This window comes from Larimichthys crocea, chromosome XIII, assembly GCF_000972845.2.
Source record: "Larimichthys crocea isolate SSNF chromosome XIII, L_crocea_2.0, whole genome shotgun sequence".
In the NCBI taxonomy this organism is placed as follows: domain Eukaryota; kingdom Metazoa; phylum Chordata; class Actinopteri; family Sciaenidae; genus Larimichthys; species Larimichthys crocea.
Window position 1 is genome coordinate 20,733,723 of NC_040023.1, and position 19,756 is coordinate 20,753,478.

Genomic DNA, 19,756 nt, shown 5'->3' on the forward strand with positions numbered 1-19,756 from the left:
GTTTTTTTCATAATACTATAATATAGAGCTGTAGTGAGTAATTACGAATTTGGACTGTTTTAGTTTTTTTTTAAGCAAAAGTGATGCACTGGTTTTAGTTCATGTACTGAAAAATGATTATTAGTATTATCCCAGAGTTTTGACATAAAGGAAGTGACACTCAATAACAATGTTTTTATTACATTACTCTGCTTTATGTAATGACAGGGGAACTAATACCATACTGTGGTCTACTTGACTACTCACAGGTCTCAACTATTTGAGAGACTGTCTTTAGAGTAATACTGACCAAAGCTCTGTCTGATAATAGGCTCTTTTTAGATCATCATGCCGTCTTCCTGTGACTCTCTGATTGAAGACATTGAGGACATGGTGTCTTCTAATGACCCCACTCCTCATGAGAGACAGTCTGCTAGAAAGAGTATCATACCGAGGTCTAGGAAGAAAAAAGAGCTGAGCAACGAGGAGCTCCAAGCTGACAGGTTTGTCAAATTATATTTATTTATTGTGATATTACATTTGTGTATGATGTGTTTTAGCTGATGATGGGTGAGTAAATTCTAAATTCCTGCAAGTATAGAAGTATAGAAGTCAGTAAATGAGATGACTGTGATGCAAAATTCCAGGTAGATTAAAAAAAGTAAAAGAAGTATGAAAGTGAAACATTGCAGAACTGTATTTTGTGTTTGTGCTATGTGCAGCGTTTTAAATAGTATTTCATTTTTAAGAGAGTAACTTTGCTTTCACACCTGTAGTTTGTTTCAGTTGGTCCAAAACAAAAACCAAACATTTTTTAGTACTGATCTGTTTGTACACACATAATTATTACAAAAGAAGATATGTAAACATGCCAACAGCCATGTGCACTGGCAGGTAACACATTCATTGGGGTGACTGTCCTCTTGTATTATCAAAACTACATGTATCATGCTGGGGACAGTCAGTAAGTCATACAGCACTTTACTGTTTGTTTTATATTTAACTTCTTTGTTGACACATATGTGGCGCTAACACAACAGTAACAAAAATTAAGCCGTTAAATTAAATAATTGTTTTTGCAAATTTATTGATTGATGAATTGGTTAAAGGTCATAATATGATGATAACACAGCCATCATTTTTCCTCTCACACTCATTTACATTACAAAATTGCAATGTATCATTTAAGGAAAGAGGCAGCAGTGGATATAACTATATAACTGAGATAAAAATGCGTGACATTGCATATACACATTGAAATGGAGGAGATGAAATATATGCGAATAAATGAATAAAATCATAAATTGTCCATTGATCTGTTAAACTTGATTGACATGTTATTTAAAACGGTGTTGCTCTGATAGTCATTTACAACACCCATATTATTTATTGTTTATAATAAGTAATTAAAAAACAACAACTTTTATACAGAATGTCAATCAAAAACCACTGAGATGAGATGAAACCATTGCCTCATAACACGTTTCATTGTTGTTCATTTTTAGTTTGATCCCTGGCACCCAAAAAATCTGGATGAAAACGTGGGGTTGCAGTCATAACAACTCAGATGGAGAGTACATGGCTGGTCAGCTAGCTGCCAGCGGATACAAGATGACTGGTAAGAGATTTTGTTTAATTGTTGTGGTTTCTATTAAGTCTATAGATAATACTAAGAGTAGTGAAAATAACTAATGTCATATTATTGTTAAACACAAGGGGGCAGTGTTGCCTTATAAGTAAGCTGTACCTTACTTATGAGGCAACATGAACGGGAGACATTGTTTTGCCATGAATTGAACTTCACAGGCTGTGTTACTGTCCTCAACTAGATCAGTCAAATATATTTGATTGAAAACTTTTAATGTGAGGGTTTGGATCACATTTGAGTCTGCTAGTCCTTAAGAACCAGGTGGGAGTTCAGAGTAAAGTCTGCAAGTGAGGCTCAATTTAGTCTACTGAGAATATGAGAGAATGCAGTGCTGCATGTCACCATGGCTGATAATATATCAAATTGGCCGGACTCTTTGAAAACTTTGTTTTTTGAACTAGACACTGGAATAGATATAGATGACAGTAGGATATGATGTGGAAAATCTGTATCTCTGGTTGCAGTGACAGTCCTTGGTATGCAAATAATTTATATTTTGGCTTTCATGTTTTGACATTAAAAATGCATTGAGTAAACTAAACTTATAAATTTGCTGATATCTGATGACCAATAAATCACATGGTCATTTAGTCTGACCCATTCCCCACATTTTTATTTTATTGTAATACCAATATGCACCTACTGTAGTTTTTATCAGTGAGGTTTTCCTGGAACATGAACGGAGTGAATCTCGGTGCTCAAATAACAAAAGACCAGATATGAAAAATCTTCTTGGCAACGCTTGCTGATTTACTGGAAGAGTCTGTTGTTAATCAAAAGCCTTCTTTGAGTGTTCTGAGTCAGACTTTAAGTCGTCATCAGTCAATGCATATTACTTTTTATGGAATGTAACATTGTTTTATTAGAAGTTTTGATGATATAATTTAAAATTCAACAAATTATCCAAATTGTTAATGACTGCCCTCCAGAACAACACATTTTTTGATTAGGTTCTACTTGCGTACAGTTAGAAGATCTTTGTCATGGTTAGGCTTTGTCATCAGTTTAAATGTTAAATAGATTAGAGTTGACAAGTGTCAGATTGCAGATTGTTGACTTGACAAAACTTGACTATGTCGAATGGTACCTTAATCTTAAGCTTTGCATGAAGGCTAGGCATAGAACCAGATTACCAGAGGTCTTTCATGGGGGATTGAATGTGAGTGTGTGTGTTTGTGTGTGTGTGTTCATATGTGTACAGGTGAGAGAGACTGACACAGACAAAGCAGAGTGAGACAGAGATGGACGATCTGCAGCATTTTAAACATGTGAAAATGATCTTTTCAATATGATAGTCCAATAGTCTCTGCGTGCATGGTTGAGTGTGTGATCCTTTGTTTATCACAATCAGCCAAAAGACAAGGGAGTTCTTATGTGTGACAAGTTGCACAGTACCTACATGTATACATTACGAGTGTTTGTATTGCACTATGTGTCTTTCTTTTTATATGCTGTGTGCCTGTATGTGCCTGCACGCACGTGTTTGAGAGAGAGACAAAGTGAATGAAAGATGGGGCGAGAGAGAGACTGAAGAAGAAGAAGAGAGTTAATATTAACCTCTCAGGCATTTCTCCCAGCATGGGGTCTCCACACCCTTAAAAGGACATTAATCACACACTTCAAAAATGCAGATGTACTCACTCACTCACAAACATACACACAAACTCATGAACACAGACCAACGGTTTTCCCCCTCATCTGGAAGCACAGACTCTTGATCTCTTTATCTTTTACACCTTTCGGTGTTTTTAACAGTTTTCTCAGTTTCTTTAGCTCCTCTCAGATACAACCAGCCTCTCCCACATTCACCACTTCTCTGTGTTGCTCTTTGCTTGTCTCTCACCTTTTTTCTTGATGCAGTGGCATTTCCTGTGTTAAAACATCTTGACATTTAGTGTGTTAACTGTCGGTACAATAGATTTATTTCAACTGTAATTTAGTGGAACGGTGGCAATTGTCTCCCAGTATGTGAGTGTGGTTAAAACCTGTTGTTTGTTGTTAGAGAGTTGTTTTCTGTTTCCACTTCTCCAAATATCATCTCTCTCACAATCTGATAACAGCAGCTGCCCTGGTTGTATTAAGGACCTCACCACAGATAGACACATTTCAAGATGGTGTAATGTAATACAATCAAAGTTAATAAGGTTAAAACTTGCTATTGTGGATATTGAATTTTTCTATCTCTTTCTATTCTCTGAATTTGATTAGATTTTCCTTTTAAAGTAGGACCATGCAGTGACCACACACTGACCCCAGTTTGAGAAAGTGTTCAGCAAATAGTTCATTTCATTAGATTCCAGCTCTGTAGAAGTACTCTCAAATCGTCATATAAATATATTCACTACTATCGAGATTAATAAGAAATTACAATACAGACAATTATACAATATATTAAGAACTTAATGCATTCTGTTTGGCCAACTTTGCAAGCTGTCATTCAAATTAGACACATTACTAAACTTAAACTATGCAGATATTTACAAGGGTCAAAAGAAAATGGGCCAGTTGATCTGGTTCAGCAGTTCTGTTGAGCTTTGCATATATTTGTATGACTACGTGCATTTGCAAAAGGGTGTGATCGTGTTTCATGATTTCATAGGACATTGTCTACTTGGTGTTTGTGTGTGTGTGTGTCTGTGTTATTATTACCTTATTATTGTTATCCTTAGCTTATTGACAGCAGGATTGGTTGCTTCCATGACTGCCACTGCTCTGATGAGCTGTTGCTAATAACCATCAATATGTGTCTCTGTGTGTGTGTGTGTGTGTGTGTGTGTGTGTCTTTCATCACACCTGATTGTATTGAGGTTATGAACATAGCAGAGTTATAGCTAGATATATAAATATTCATCAACACATACATGTTTTATTAGAAGCCAATGTTGTCATGGAACCAGAATTTCAAACTTTAATACAATACTAATATAAAATAAACAATAACATGGTCTCTCTTTTGATGTCAGGGGGAAAGGGGGGGAAAAAGAGTCAGAGGCACATTTTTCTTCTTTTCTTTTTTTTTTTATTAACAACCTGTTAAGGACTAGTTTGCAGTGTTGCAGGGGGTTGGGGTTATTTGCATATTTTTTCAATACATTACTGTTGTAACTGTTGTTTCATCTGGTCCATGCTGGTAAAATTAACACCGTGTCTACAAGAGAATGGCCCTCTGTGTTTCTCTGCAGAGCATTGCGATTGTCAGTGGACTGTACGGAAGCCTGCAGCCTTGGGATCTGATTGTAGATTTTTTTTTTTTTAATATTAAATGTATACTTAATTACTAGAAGCATGTGTGTTTTTGTGCACATGTCCTAACAGAGCATACGAGTAATCTTCTGTCCACTTGAATTGATAATTTTTTACCCCACTATGTAGCTCAGAGATGCCTTAATTGTTCACTGAATATTCAGAATAATTTCCCTTGTTTTCTCTTTGTCTCTCACTGCTAAAGCTAAAGGGTTACTTTAGGATAGTTTCTATCTCCATTTTCTCTGCTTTTTATCCACGTCTTTCTCCTTTGTTTGCTTCCCTGTCTAATCTTCTCTTCTGTCCTGCATCACTTTTTTGGTTTTCTGTCTACCATAACCCCCTCTCGGTCTTTGGGTGTGAGTATCTTTGCTCATTGTTTTTCAGCGTGGGATTGTTGAAAGTAGAAATTGCCTGTCATGGCCAGAATCATGGGAGATTACACTCAGGACAGGCGGTGATTGTTTTGAATGGTATAGTATGGAATGCAGTGCAGTTGTCTTGAGTGGCATGAAATTGCTGGGAGTGCACTGGAGAGAGTGGGATAGTCTAGAATGACAAGGACTGAATTGGGCTCTTCAAGGATGTAGTGTCTAGTCTTTGGCCAGATTGAACACAAGGACTTTGAGTAGGAACATTATCATTTGTGAGTCAGACTGTTATGTCCTTCTCCAAAACAACAGTTGAAAATTATGACATCATGTGAATGTCAGCCTGATAGCTCTGTCTAGTGTCTGTCGTTCTAATCCGCAGTGTCGATCTGCAGAGTTTAATGAAAGAGTTTGGACAAAGAGCTTCTACTGCTCTGAAAACATGACATCACCTTCTCTCCCTCCCTCTCATCCTTACTGCTGATTTTCTCTTTTTCATGCCGTCTGCCCTCCCCTGTCCCTCTTTCATCCTTCTCTCTTAACTCTTTCTTTCTTTCTTTCTTTCTTAAACTATGACATCACCTGGTGTGAGTCGTAGTAGCAGTTCTTATGTTGGCCTCTAGGTGGCAACCTTGGCTCAAAAGAAGCGCTTTTTGTTGAAAGAAGAGATCTCTGCAATATCAGGATGAGGTCATCCTTCTGAAAAACATTCTGTATTCTCATTCATCGTTTTAAAAGTTGTAACTTTCAGTTCTTCAGGCTACATGTGATCTAATGTGACCATTCATGTGTTAATAAAATGAAGCTCACTGTTAACAAAGGTCAACCTGAAATCATGTAGTGTAGTATTGTAAGACATGATATAGACTTTTACATAACAAGAGCCTTGTTGATTAAGGTGTAATATAAAGTGGCTGTTGTTCAGAAAGATTGTTATATATTTTGATATAGTAGTGTGAGTATTTCTTTGCATCAAATGTTCAAGCAGACCAGTGAGTTGACAAATAACCAGCCTGGCAATGTATACAGTCATAATATATGTAAATGTGTTATCATCCTGAACAATCTAAAGAGAAAATGTCTCTTGATTCCTCTCCTTTCTTCGTTTTGTCTTGTTCTGTTGCACTAGTAGTCAGTAGTAGTGCAAAAGCAACCTGTGTCACTTCTCTCTGCCTTCATTGTCTCCACACTTGTTATGCTGCCTGTATTTGTTCAGCCTTGCTCGTTGTGATGCCTTTCCTCTGTACAGCCAAAGGGGGCACTGTTTACCCATCATGATGATGACAGTAATGATGATGATAATACACTGATTCAGATGAACCACATTTGAGCAGCAGAGCAATGTGCCAAATAGTGACTTCATAGAAAGGCGTGTGTGCTCACGCACAGGCGAGAGCGTGCGCACACACTCACAAACACACACACACACACACACACACACGCACACCCTTCATGGAAAGTCACACCAGGATATTTTGATTGTTTTTGACTGCTCTCCTCCCCTCCCAATCTCCTCTCCACCAGCCAGTCGCACACACAGCACTTCAGTTATGATTTTACATACCGGTTAGGCAAAATTAATCCCTGGTACACAATGTCAGCCAAATTAGGCGTCCTCAGTTCCTGGTTTGGACATAGACGGTTGGAGGATATGAGTTTCAGAGAGAGGGTGTGAACTGTTCACATGAAATGATACCAGGACTTTATTGATCAGTAAATATTACAGGTGTTGCTGTTGGATAGGAAATGTCAGATGTGTCACATACAATCTAATTTTACTGTGCCTTTTACACAAAGAACTGCTTTGGGATTATGACTGATATGAAATTGGCTTTGAAAGACAGCTATATGGATTAGCAGGTACCATATTATGTTTATCACTAAATGCATTTGATTTAAATTAAGCACTTAATACTGTATGCATGTTGTAAATTGAATGTATATATTGTCACTTTACATTGTCAAACTGTTGTCTTTCAGCTCGGCATTCGTGTTACAACTGCTTCTGCTGCTCTGTGTGATTGTATTACATCACTGTAGCGTATTCTCAGTCTGAGTGTGTGTGTGTACCTCGCATACATGCCGTCTCATTCATAAAACGGATTGTGTGAGGATCTTCTCATTGGCTGACTGTGTGCTACGCAACATTGCACGCCGCAATGTTATAGCCAATGAAAACTTACAACGTTCTCTCTGACTCCACCTCTCACTTATACACACACGCGTTAGCACACACAGCCACCTCATGCACACATTTACTGTTCTCACACACAGTTGCAGTGGTGGGAATTGATATTGTAACGAGAAAGTGTGTGAGAGGCAGTTGAGTTTTTGACAGCAGTCATTCTGAAAGATTAGACATATCACCTGGTGTGCGTGTGCTTGTGAGAGAGATCTGCTCGCTCTGTCTTTATGCTGCTTCGCAACAGTGTGCATCAGACAGTACTACTTTGCTGATTGAGGAAGGGAAAGGGGTGAAAAAGACACAAGGGCGAGCAATATAAGGACAGATGAGGGGAAGAGTCAGCGGGGATGGGAGGAGGGTGCTGGGATGAAGGGTACAGCCGACAGAGACAGATGCACTTGAAGCCAAAATCAGCCAAAGCGACAGTCGGAAAAAGGGAGGCGTACAGGGAGGGCAATATGCTGCCAGGGAAAACGAACTAGACTCTGGCAAATCTGCAGAAACGGGAAATAGAGAGATGGATAGATGGAGCAATAACAGAGTGGAGTATGGCACGACGGCAGGAGAGATGTAAGGAGAAAAGCGAATGGGGAAATGGTAGTTGGCAGCAGTGGATATGGATATGAATCTCAGAAAAATAACAGTTAGGAAATAGAAATAGTAGAAACAGAAGAATTTAGAAATAGACTTTTTCTTAACAATCTGCACTTAAATTGAATATATTAAATATAATGTCTTTGAGTCTAGAGCAGACATTTAAAAGGCAGAAAGACTGTTAATATGTAAATATGGATATGTAAATACTACTGTGGTGACATGAGGGCTAAATTGTTTTGAATATTAGAGTTGTCATTTGGCAAAACAAGAATTGTCTTGTGTGTTTTTTTTTTTTAAATCACACAAAGGTATTACTTAGTGACTTTTTGCCTTTTTTTTTGATTGAACAACTAAAGATTGTATATTTGTATGTGTGGTTTTCACAGAGAAATACTGTTAAAATGAATTGGAGAACCTTCTCCCATCTCTAAAACATCACACACACACACACACACACACACACACACACACACGCTTTTCAAGACATTAAATTTGTCTAAAGTCCTACAAATAGACCCATGAGTCTGGGCAGTCAAGTGTAACCATTTAGAGGCCAGGAGATTAGAGTGATCCAAAGCCCTGCGCGTGTGTGTAAGTGTGTGGGTGCGTGTGTGTGTGTTTTTGTGATCCTACAAGGTGACCCACGTGTAGGCTGCACCCAGTAACCATTTAGAAACCACGGGATTAGGGACCCCGACCATTCCTGCCTTAAGATTCCCTTGAGGGAACTATGTATAGGGGAGAAGAACGAAAACGGAATAGCCTGAGGAAAGGAGGGATCACTGCTCAATCTAATCCATTGATTACTCTCATGAAAGGAATTTTGACAGCATTGCAAACTGACCCGAGGGTAACAGCCATTTTAGCCAGAAAATGTCATGATAGTCAAAAACCACAAAATCAGTCTCATGAATTATTGGTGGCATTATTTTTGTCTTTTTTGGTAGGTAAATAAGTACAGGGTGACCTGAGTCTGTTTAAATATCCAACACTAGATGTCCACTCATGATAACGTACTGCAAAAGGGAAACAATGATTATTCCTTCACTGGTACTCATTTCTCCAAGGATAGAAATATCTCCCTTATTGCTTGTAGCATTTCCCATATGTGAGGTCTTGGAACAAGGGAAGAAAATTACAGTCGACTGAAAGAGAGACCACTCCTTGTTCCTCTGAGAAATAACAAAAAACAGAACAAATTGATTCCCCATTGGGTGGTGATATCTTACCCTTGTTTCTCAAACCAGAAGCTGAAGCAGGAAAGCTAGGTGAGGAAGAATAATGGAAGCAAGAATCACTGTTCCAGTCTTCTCTCTGTCCATTCATTTGTTCACTCGAACTTTCATTTCTCTGATGAAGAAGGCTAGAGATAAATGTAGGGAGAAGCTGGATAGGAGTTTCCTTTGCTGCTTCCCTCTAGAGGAAGGAGGTATATTCCCTATTCCCAGCAGAAGCCAGCCAGCCAGTCAACCCCCTGTTATCCCAGGAATAACGCCTGCATTCCACAGGGATTGGGAATACCCTGAAGGGATATAATGGGAATATCATGGAGGGGATGTGAGTAATGGGATAAGGCAAGAGCCAAGGGAATGGCTTGGGGGTGGATGGGATTGAGGAAGGGAGGTACTAGGAAACAAGGAGGATAGGAGGATGTTCGGAAAGGGGATGAGGTGTGAAGCCAGGTTTTTCTCACATCCAAAGTATTGAGCCTTAAATCAAAGCAGAGAGATGATGCTTTTTGGCAAAAGATTGTTGCCTAATGGCAACAAATGAAAGCCAATGGCCTACAGATGACAGTTTAAATCTCAGACCAAAGCACCCACAAGGCACAGAAGAATGAAAGAGTGTGCATGCTTTTCCTTCCATTCAACAAGTTGCATCAGGTGCCATTTAACAAGACATTTAACCCTCAGTGTCTTACCTGCTCATTGGGCAACATGACATGCCTGTGGATATGTTGGGCAGCTCCCAGTTGTGTGTATGTAACCCTCACTCCATTTTGTTATAAGGATCATGGGCATTGTCTCTTGAGTCAGTTATTTATGGTGTATCTTGTTGCTTTGAATACTCACACCACATTTGTGGCTGGAAGTAGTCCTCCAAAACTACAGTGCCCACTTGTTTTACAAAATTATCAAACATCTCTAGACACCCATAGTGCTCCAACACAGGTGTTTTTCCTCATGTTGCTTGTTTAAACCTCCTCTCGGGACTTTAAGAGCATGTATAAAACAAGCATGGTGCTTCTCAACTTCACCCCGACTAGATGTCTAATCAGAGTAAATGGAAACACCTGCGTATGTGTGATAGTGCTGTAAAGATTTGCATCTTCAGAAGGAACACATGGGCTTTAGGCCAGATAATACAAACTGGCTGGGAAAGTCAGACAGCTTATTAAGCTGACGTATACCTGCATTGTATTGTAATTACTCAAAATATAAGGTAACTGAAAATGAATACCATATTTTGAGTTTTGGCAGTTTGCCTATAGTTTCCAGCCAGGCAACTACTATTTAAAAGTTAGTGTTGAGTCTCGCATGCAACATTATTGTGGAGCCTCAGTTTACTGTGAAATAATATCCTTTATTTTTTTTATCAGGCTTCTTTTTCAACCTATTCTTCAGCCTAGAGCTATAGTAACGTTTCCTTGAGAGTTGCCCTGACAGATATATGACAGAGCAAACAACGTGCTAATTAGGGTCACCACAGGACAAATTGAGTCTTGATATACAGACTGTCCTAATTTCGAAATGTCAATGTTTTTATACAGTTACTTGTCTTCATTTGTTCAGTAGAGCGATGTCAGGGACTCACTTCACTTTCCTCTTTTGGAGGACAAACAGTGCAATATTGTGTCAGACTCCTTGACAGAAGAGCTAAAAAAGACCAAAGCAAGAGGATCTATATTCTTTGACATTTGACAACTCATTGTCACTTTCTCTGTTTTTGAATAATTAGCTTGTCTGTTATTTTACAAGCTGAAAGAGACTTTTTAGTTTTTCTCACTTCTAATTTGTCCTCTTCTCTTTGTTTTCCCTGTCATCTTGACTCAATGAGGAAAACAAATGTAATTTCTCTCATGAAGAGGAAATGAAAGCTTGAAAGACATTAGTAATTAACATGGCGATGCCAGGCTGTTGGTGTGGGTGGAGAAATTATGTGGGTGACATATGAATAAAAAGCAAAGAAATCAAGAGTTATTCAAGGTCATGTAGTAAATGACTTTTCAAGGCCCTGTTTGAGGTTTTTCTCTCTCTTCCCTTTGGCCCTTTTGGTGTTGTTCAGGAAGATAACCCCTGCTTTGTGTCTGAGTGTCCAATGCTCAGCCATCAGTCCCATTACTCACTGACCACTTGCTGAAATGGGAAGCAGGGGTGACCTGTGTGTGTGTGTGTGTGTGTGTGTGTGTGTGTGAGAGAGAGAATCTTCACATGTGACCACCTACTGAAATACTGAAATGAAAGCACTGGCTGTGAAACTGATTGAAGAAAGGAAACGATGAACATGCGTGTTTGTGTGTTTGTATGTTCTGTGAGGACCAGTCAGAAAGTGGAACAAATGAATAAGGGAATACTTAGGTAGGTTAAAGAATTCAAGTCCGTACAAGTATTTTAATACAAGACTGTGTGTGTATGTGCATTTCTGTCCTTTGTGATTTAAATTAATTCTACATGTGTCTCTGTCTGATCTCTTCTTCATACATATAAATGAATTGGCTATGTGCTAGATTTCCATGTGAGAGCACAGATATTAGATAAAGTGGATTTAAAAGCCGGGATGATTTGAGCAGCGTGTTTAATTTGAATCATCATTGGACAAAGTAACCTTGATCATCAAGCAGAAAAGATGACTTGACTGCAAGCATCGACAGGACCTTTCTTGACCAGAGAGAAATTGTGAATGAAAATAAGTAACTGTGTGTGTGTGTGTGTGTGTGTGTGTAAACGGTTGGTCATCCACAGACTATAGACCTAATAGCTTGTCTGCTGCCCACTCTGCAAGGCAGGGTGTAGATGAGTAATAATATAACTTGAATTTGATTCAAGGTCTGTGTGTGTGTGCACTGAAACTTCTATCCACTTTCCATCTATTCAACCATTTCTAATTCACTCATTCTGTCTGTCCTTTCTTTCATTGAGGGTCTTAGTCTCATTCAGCCTTGCTCTCCTCTCTCGTCCTGTGGTTATATTAGCAGTATAGATCTTTACTGGGGAAAGTTAACAGAGTAAATACAGGTAATGTTTAGCCAGAAAAGAGATCAATAGCTATGTATTGATTTAGCATTAAGTGTGGCCACAAGTCATTTCCTTGCCGGCTGTGTGTGTGTCTGTCTGTGCTGGAAAATAAATGCTTTGGGAAACATTTGGTCCCTTAAATGTGTCTGTGTATGTGTTTTCTTTCTTTTGTTTTTTTTGCAGTTGTTTGGACCAAGCTCCCAAAAATGGTGCCAAGCTGGCTAGATTTCAGCCCATAATAAACTAATAAGGTCAACTAAAAGGAAAAGTGTTTATTTTGTATTGTTATTTATTCTGTGCTTCTGTTTCTGTCTCTCATTTGCATTCCATGCTCAGTGGCAAGATCAAACAAACAAGCACACAGATACATGCACATACAGAAGTGTGTGAAGTTTATTGATAATCCAAGGCTTTCCACATGGCAGACAGATGGCTCTTCTAATCTTCCAGACAGACACTGCCTTTTGATATCTGATCTGATGATTATTACACTGTGTGTGTGTGTCCATATCATTGTATGGTTTCCAAAGATGAACTCAATAAATCTGTCCTTAGATGTCCCCTGCCTTCAGCCTTTTGTTATGTGTAACTTATTTTACAGTTGCGGTTTGAATGTGTCTGTACTTTTGTCATCTTGTGACTGTGGTTGATAGTTGATCAATGGCTGACCAGGACTCTTATGACAAGCCTATATTTTTGAACTTTATTTTCCCTATTGTATTGGTCACAGATCAGTCATGGTTGAATATACTGAGTTATAAATGAAATAATATGGATATTTGTTTTTTCTTTTCTTGGACTGTATGCACTGCAAAGTAAAAAGGAAGGACATGATGGGTGGCCTGGAACATTTTTATCTTGAGCTCTAGGAGTTACACACATGACTAGCGAGTTATCAGCCCAATGCATATCTCCGTTACATTTTACTTTTAAAGCATGTGAAAAGTATTAATAGATTTTCTGTTGACTTGTATTGTGTACATGGTAAGCCCAGAAAGTGTTTGTCGTCATTGATTGGAACTTACGTTTGAGCTTTGCTAAAACTATAAAAAGCCTTTTGTTCCATTTTGATCTAGTGAGGTTATCACTTTTATCATCCACTTTTATATGTTATTTTTTTTTTTTGGAAGTCACAGCTCTGAGATGGCTTTCACTTCACAAGAGTCTGGAACATAAAGTTGAGCTTAACAGCAAATGAGTTAAGCAGAACAGAAAACAACAGGGTTCCTGCTGTGACAACACTGAGTGACAGAATGACTGCTGGCAAACAGTGATGAACGAGTCAATGTTATGCAAAGAAAGTTTGTCTTGGCGCTAGAAATACAGGTGTGGTGCAATTTGCAAGCCTCTTGAAGTGCTGGAAGCAACATCACCCTTGCTATGTAAACTCTCATTTCCCTCAGTCCCGCGCTGTTAAATGTATTGATACATTGCTGTCAGACTACCTGTCTCATTGTATTGTGGTACGCTAGCCCCGTGGTTGTCTCAGCTTGATTTAGCTTCTCTGTCTGATATCTGATTAAAGAGTCGGTTGTGTGTAGGAGCCTGATTAGCATATAAAAAGACAGTGACAGGACATCAGATAATTCTGATGCCATCTGTTTTCAATGGAATTTGTTAGCTAGAGAGGGAGAGTGTGTGCGTTTTCTGTGTGTGTGCATCCCCCATTCTCTATCATTGTCCTCGCTACTTTTTTAAGCCCATTATTTGTATTTGTACTGCAGATTTTCCTGCCTTTTGTCCTATTATTTCCAGTTTTTTATTTTATTTTTGTCCCAGAGAAAAGCAGACCCATTATTAACACTGACTATGAACAAAGACATCAATTATTTATGATGGAAAACACTTTAAATTGTTCTATTTTGTAATGATTTATTAATTAGGAGGCAAATTCTCTGGGATTTAGCTTCATGTCCGCCCCACCTAGCTAATGTATTCATGTACAGATGCACACATCCAAACAAGCATATACGCGTGCACAAACAGACACACACACGCGCACACACACAGACACATGCCGTAGGCAGCTTTGTGCTATTAAAATGCTTGCAACAGTTCCATAGGATTATCCATTGAGATGTCCATTGTAATTTCTCATAAATCAGACTTTAATAAATACTGCATTGTTCAAATAAAAAGCTGGCTTGGAAGCAGAAAGATTAAGAATATGCATTTTTAACAATATTCAACAGTTTAAAATAGTGTGTCACAGGAAGGAAAAGTAAAGAGGGTATGGATAACATTCATGTGACATAACTGGTAAATTCATTCATTCAATAAATTATTTTGTCTTGATTGATTAATTCCTTGATACAATCATAATACTAAGATGAGAATACTTTGGTACCCTTGTGTGCTATAACCTCTGTGTCTCAGAATATGTCCTTTTTGGTAACAGGGGTTGCGTTCAGGGCTCTCACAAGATATAAGTAGTGTTATGGTAAACAAAATACACAATCTTTTAAAATACAGAAGCTCAAATGGACTACCCTAATGGATTTGTGTGTATGTAAATGTATTCAGAGGCTGTAAGCTAGACTAGTAATTTGTACTGGTGAATGTGCATGTTTGTGTGTGAAATGTTTAGGTCTACATATTTCCAGCAGAACAGCCTCTCTAATCACTTGTCTACCTGCCAACATTCACATTCCTTTCACTGCTCAGTGCTAAGCACATCGACAACAAGCCTGTGTGTGTGTGATGGAGGGCAGAGGCTGTGATTAAGAGCTTTGCAGTGTTCATTTAAATCTGGTGGCATTGCAGGTAGAGAGATCTGGTGATGTGTTCAGGATAACACTGAGTTTCAATTAAGTGCATTAGTGATTATTTAATATGGTAGAACGGCAGGTGGAGACATTTCATGGTTTGTGTGTGTATATGTGCGTGTGTGTGTGTGTTTGTGCGTGTTAGTGATGCATGTAATTTGAGGAGACATTGCCAATTGAACAAGGTGGTCCACTAAGCTTATCATGTGTTGTACGTGCACAATGTGTGCTCCAGATTAATTAAATACATCTAGCCTTTCCCCCTCTTTTCAAAGAGCAAGCTCAATCAGCAAATTTGAGTGTTTGTGTGTTAGAGCTACAATTAATTGTTTTTGATTAGTCATTAGTTCTTGGGTACATAAAATGTTTGAAAATGCAGATCACTCTTTCATAAAACTTGATGGCATCTAATGTCTTGTTTGGTCCACAATATATTCAGTTTACTGTCATAGACAACTAAAGAAACCGCCAAATATTCACATTTGAAACGTTGGATAAAAAAAAACAAAAACCCAAATGATTAATCACATATGTGTGTGTGTGCGTGTGTGTGTGTGTGTGTGTGCACGCGCATGTGTGTATGTTTAACTTTCCTACTCATCCCAATATATTTTTTCTCTCAACATTTTCACTTTCAAAATCTTTCTCTTGCATGTATCTCTCTCTGTCTCGTGTTTCTTTCTGTATCCGACCAACTCTGTATCTCTGTCTGAATCTTTCTGATGTCTTTCCAGCTTCCCTGGTTTTTACTTGTCTGTCTCAAAGTCGTCAGCTCCTTTCTTCTTTGTCTTTGGCATTTTCATCTTTCTCTTTTTGAACTCATGTCCAACCTTTCTTTCTTTTTATTTAACTTGCTCCTTCTCACATTCAAATTGCTCACATTCTCTTACTCTTACAGTGTTCGTCTTTTTACCACTTTCTCCGTCTCCACACTGATCCTCTAATCAGCAGCCAGCTGGGCCTGGGGTTTACTTTTGAAATGACGTGCCATGCTTTCTGTTCTCCTTGTCTCCTCCTCTCGTCTAATGCCTTGAACATCTTTTGTCTTCCCTTCCTTTCGTCTACCCTCTCTGTGTGTGATAGTTGGAGAGTGAATATAAAGGTATGAGAGTCTGGGATAGCAACATGAGCAGGCTTGAAACACACAGCATCATAAGGACATGCTATTTGCCACTGCCTACTAAGCCACCAGGAACCCCCCACCCCCATGTTGTCTGTAACAAAAAAATAAAAGCTCTCTGCGTTTGGGATATTTGCATAACATTTGCACATGAACCCCAACTGGCTGTTTTTGGAATGCCAAGAGGCTAAATTCAGTATTTATTACCCAGGCCTATAACAAGTTTTCCCTTTTCTATGGCATTTGCATCTGATTTGCATGTCCCACAGCTTGGATTTGGGAATAAGGGGCCAGATGACCTAAATTGTTTCAATTCCTCCCAGAAATAAAAAAGCAGCGGAAGGTCTAATTATTACTATTAATCGAATTAGGACGCTTTACATGTGGAGCGTAAATATGCGAAGGAGTTATTAGCTGAAATAGCAGCGGAGATACAAGTGCATGTTTCTTGAGGCTGAGCAGTTGGCTAGATTTTCCACATTGCATCATCACTTCCTTTCCCAGTAGTAATAGATCAGTAGTAAGATCAAAAGGCTCCTTTTGTTTTGTGGGTTCTTTATTTTAAGGCAACTATTAGGGCAAATTGTTTTATACTGAAGGCCTCAAACAGAACCATTTAAACTTTACAGACCTAATTATCTGAGAGTAAATACTTATCTTCCTGTCAAACACAAAGTTTGGTGCTCTCTACTGCACTAAAACTGGTCTCTTTCCCTCAGTCGATAAACGGACTGCTCAAACTGATAATGAACAGGGCACCCACAGAGAAGGGGATTTAGGAGAAGCTTAAGCCCCCTTCAGACATGCACCCCTTTACGGTAATCTGACGGCAATTTAGCATGTTGGTTTCATGTCTGAATAAGCACCCTATTCACGTGAAAGTCATGACGGCAATTTTACTAAGTCAGACTTACTAAAACAGCACAAGACTGAATTGAATGCCATCAGATTAATGTGAAGGCTGCAGCTGTCCAAGGTAAAACATGCAGAGAGAGATTAAATGCACATCTTGTACTGCTTTTTAAGACCGTTGTTATACATGTATTATCTCAATAATTGTCTGTGATGCACGAAATCATTTTAATGAACTAGGAAACACTAAGTGAGGATATTCTCATATCAAACACTATACAGTAGGGGTGTAACAGTACACACAAGTCACGGTTCGGTATGTACGGTGGTCACGGTTCGGTATAAATAAATAAATCACATATAAAAGACTAGCTTTTTTTTATTTATTTTGAACAGACACTAATTGACTGCAAAATCAAAAACCATCTCCTGTTATAAAAGTAAAAAATAAATAGAATAAAACAAATGTATTAGGACTCCTAATACATATAGGCATATGTGCGCATAGATGTTTATGTATATGCCACTTGCTTCTGTGATGTTTTTGGCCCTGTCAGTGTTAATGTCAAGAGGTGGCTTAAAAGCAGCGGTAATAAGTTGTTGCACCAAAGACGTTTTTTTCCTCGCACCAGTGACAGATATGTCGGGGTGATGCCGTCTTATGTGGGTTAGCATGTTTGAGGTGTTGCCAGCAAATACCGCCCCTTCGTAAAACATTGCCGGCAGAAAGTTTTTGTCTGGTCCACCACTCGCTCGCGTCTCCTCCAACTCCACACTTTCCATCACTTTTCTTCTTCGTCCTTTTTTGTAACTACTTCTTCTTCTGTAATGACTGTTTCTGGCAGCTTTTAGGCTCATTTCCGCCACCTGGATTAAAGTGAGGACTCACCTTTTTTAAAAACTTACTCAGACGTATTCGTCATATAACTGCGTGCACCGAACCGTGACGCCCGTACCGTGACAGTTCGGGACGAATACAAATACCGTTACACCCCTACTATACAGATAAACTGAAGTGAAATATATATGTAGTTTGGCTGTTTCAGTAGCAAAATTTAAAAATCCAAAATGATGCAGCCTGTGAGGGAACAGAAAACATTCTTAGCATAGTCTAATTTAGTAGCCTATAGTCTCTAGCGTAGTTTCTCCTCCATGTTAGAAGAGGATCAGGTAAGGTGGTTGCAATTAGAAACTAGATGCCACTAAATCCTCTAGATACCACTAAACTACACTGGTTGTTTAAATAAAAACAGGTACTATTTCCTTAATATGCATTATTTGATTGTATAAGTTAATATATGAGTCAGTAGAGATTTAAGTCCCTTTGCTTTAGACCCAGAGAAGTGTCTGCATGCAACATGGAGACCAACTGTCTTCATTCTCCCAGATGTTTGTTATTATTCCCTTACACACATATGTTACATATCTGAACTTGAACCTAAAATTGCTGCTATTTTTGTGTATGACAAGTTAGCAGATAGAACAGGGTTGGTGAAGATTGTGTGTATCCTATGTGTGTGTCGAAGATAAAAATCTTCTTCTGGCGTACTTCAGTGAGCAGCATTGACAAAAAAAATATCCACCTGGAGTGCTGAATTGATATTGTCTCTTTAATGACCACAGCCCACAACCTCCCACCTCCACTTTCGTTAAGTAAGGTTAAAGCTCCATCTGCCACAGTTCATTCATTTGTGTTATTCTTTCCCAGGACTGGTGAGCTTTTACATACAGGTGGCTACTACCTTTTTCTTTACCCTTCAGTCTCTTTCTTTGTCTCTCTTCCAGGTGACAGGCGGGAGAAGTAGAATGAAAACACAAACACACATGCATACGCATGTGTGCGCATGCATGCACACACACACACACACACACACACACATAGGGGCACACACCTCATTGAATATAAACTGCCATCTCCTAGGGCAAACAGCAAATATAATCACATTTGTAATGTCACAGAAATAGTGCGTCAATATTTGCCTAGTCTGTTAGTGTTGTGAAATGGGGAACTGACTGTGGTTACCATGGTGTGCATGATTTTGACAGTTGGCTTTGAGACACAGAAAAATACTTTCTCTCTCTCACACTCACACACACACACAGTATGAAAAAGAGGTTTGCAAATTACACTTTCATTTTGATATTTGAATAATAAAATAATTCAGTAAAGATGAATATGTTTGAGTCAGCCACTATCACAGTATACATATTATGTGCTTAAATTATTGTGTGACATATCCAAAAGCTGGAAAAATTAGATAAGTTGAGCCAAAAAATATTGATCATCCGTTAGTAGATTTGTACTTTCCCTCTTTAATTGAAGACAAATATGTAAATACATAGGTTGTCATTGTAATAGTAATAATCCGCAAAAACAAACCAGTTATTGGTATGTATGGATGAATGCAGAATGTTGAAAAAGAATTTAGATAAATATATTGTATGCAATTTATATTTTTTATCCCCAGCAGTGGGTTGTAAAGTTAAATCACCTTCTAAACACCTTTTGTGATGTAGGATACATTACAGAGCTGTTTCTTTGGATTGCATTGTTCATATTGCACAGCTGTGCGTGGTATTTGTCTTTTGAAGAGAGTTAACTAACCATTTTGGATGATATTAATCTTTATGGGTGTAATTGCACGCACACTTGCTTAATATTTGATAATCAATTTATTAATAAAGAGATATGTCGTAGCAAAGTGCAAATGCCATGAAAGAGTGTTCTCAGTCTGAAATGAGGTTCACATGACTGTCATTA

General features: G+C 38.5%; 1 protein-coding gene across 2 annotated transcripts in view; it reads left to right on the forward strand.

Moving 5' to 3' along the window:
- Window positions 1–19,756, forward strand: part of cdkal1 (CDK5 regulatory subunit associated protein 1-like 1) — a 211,727-nt gene that overhangs the window by 1,414 nt on the left and 190,557 nt on the right. For both annotated transcript variants that reach the window (XM_010732365.3, XM_027286342.1), the window contains exons 2-3: window positions 311–482; window positions 1,485–1,597. In XM_010732365.3, the coding sequence (XP_010730667.1) occupies window positions 328–482; window positions 1,485–1,597 (268 nt within the window). In that variant the 5' untranslated portion in view covers window positions 311–327. The remainder of the gene's footprint in view (window positions 1–310; window positions 483–1,484; window positions 1,598–19,756) is intronic.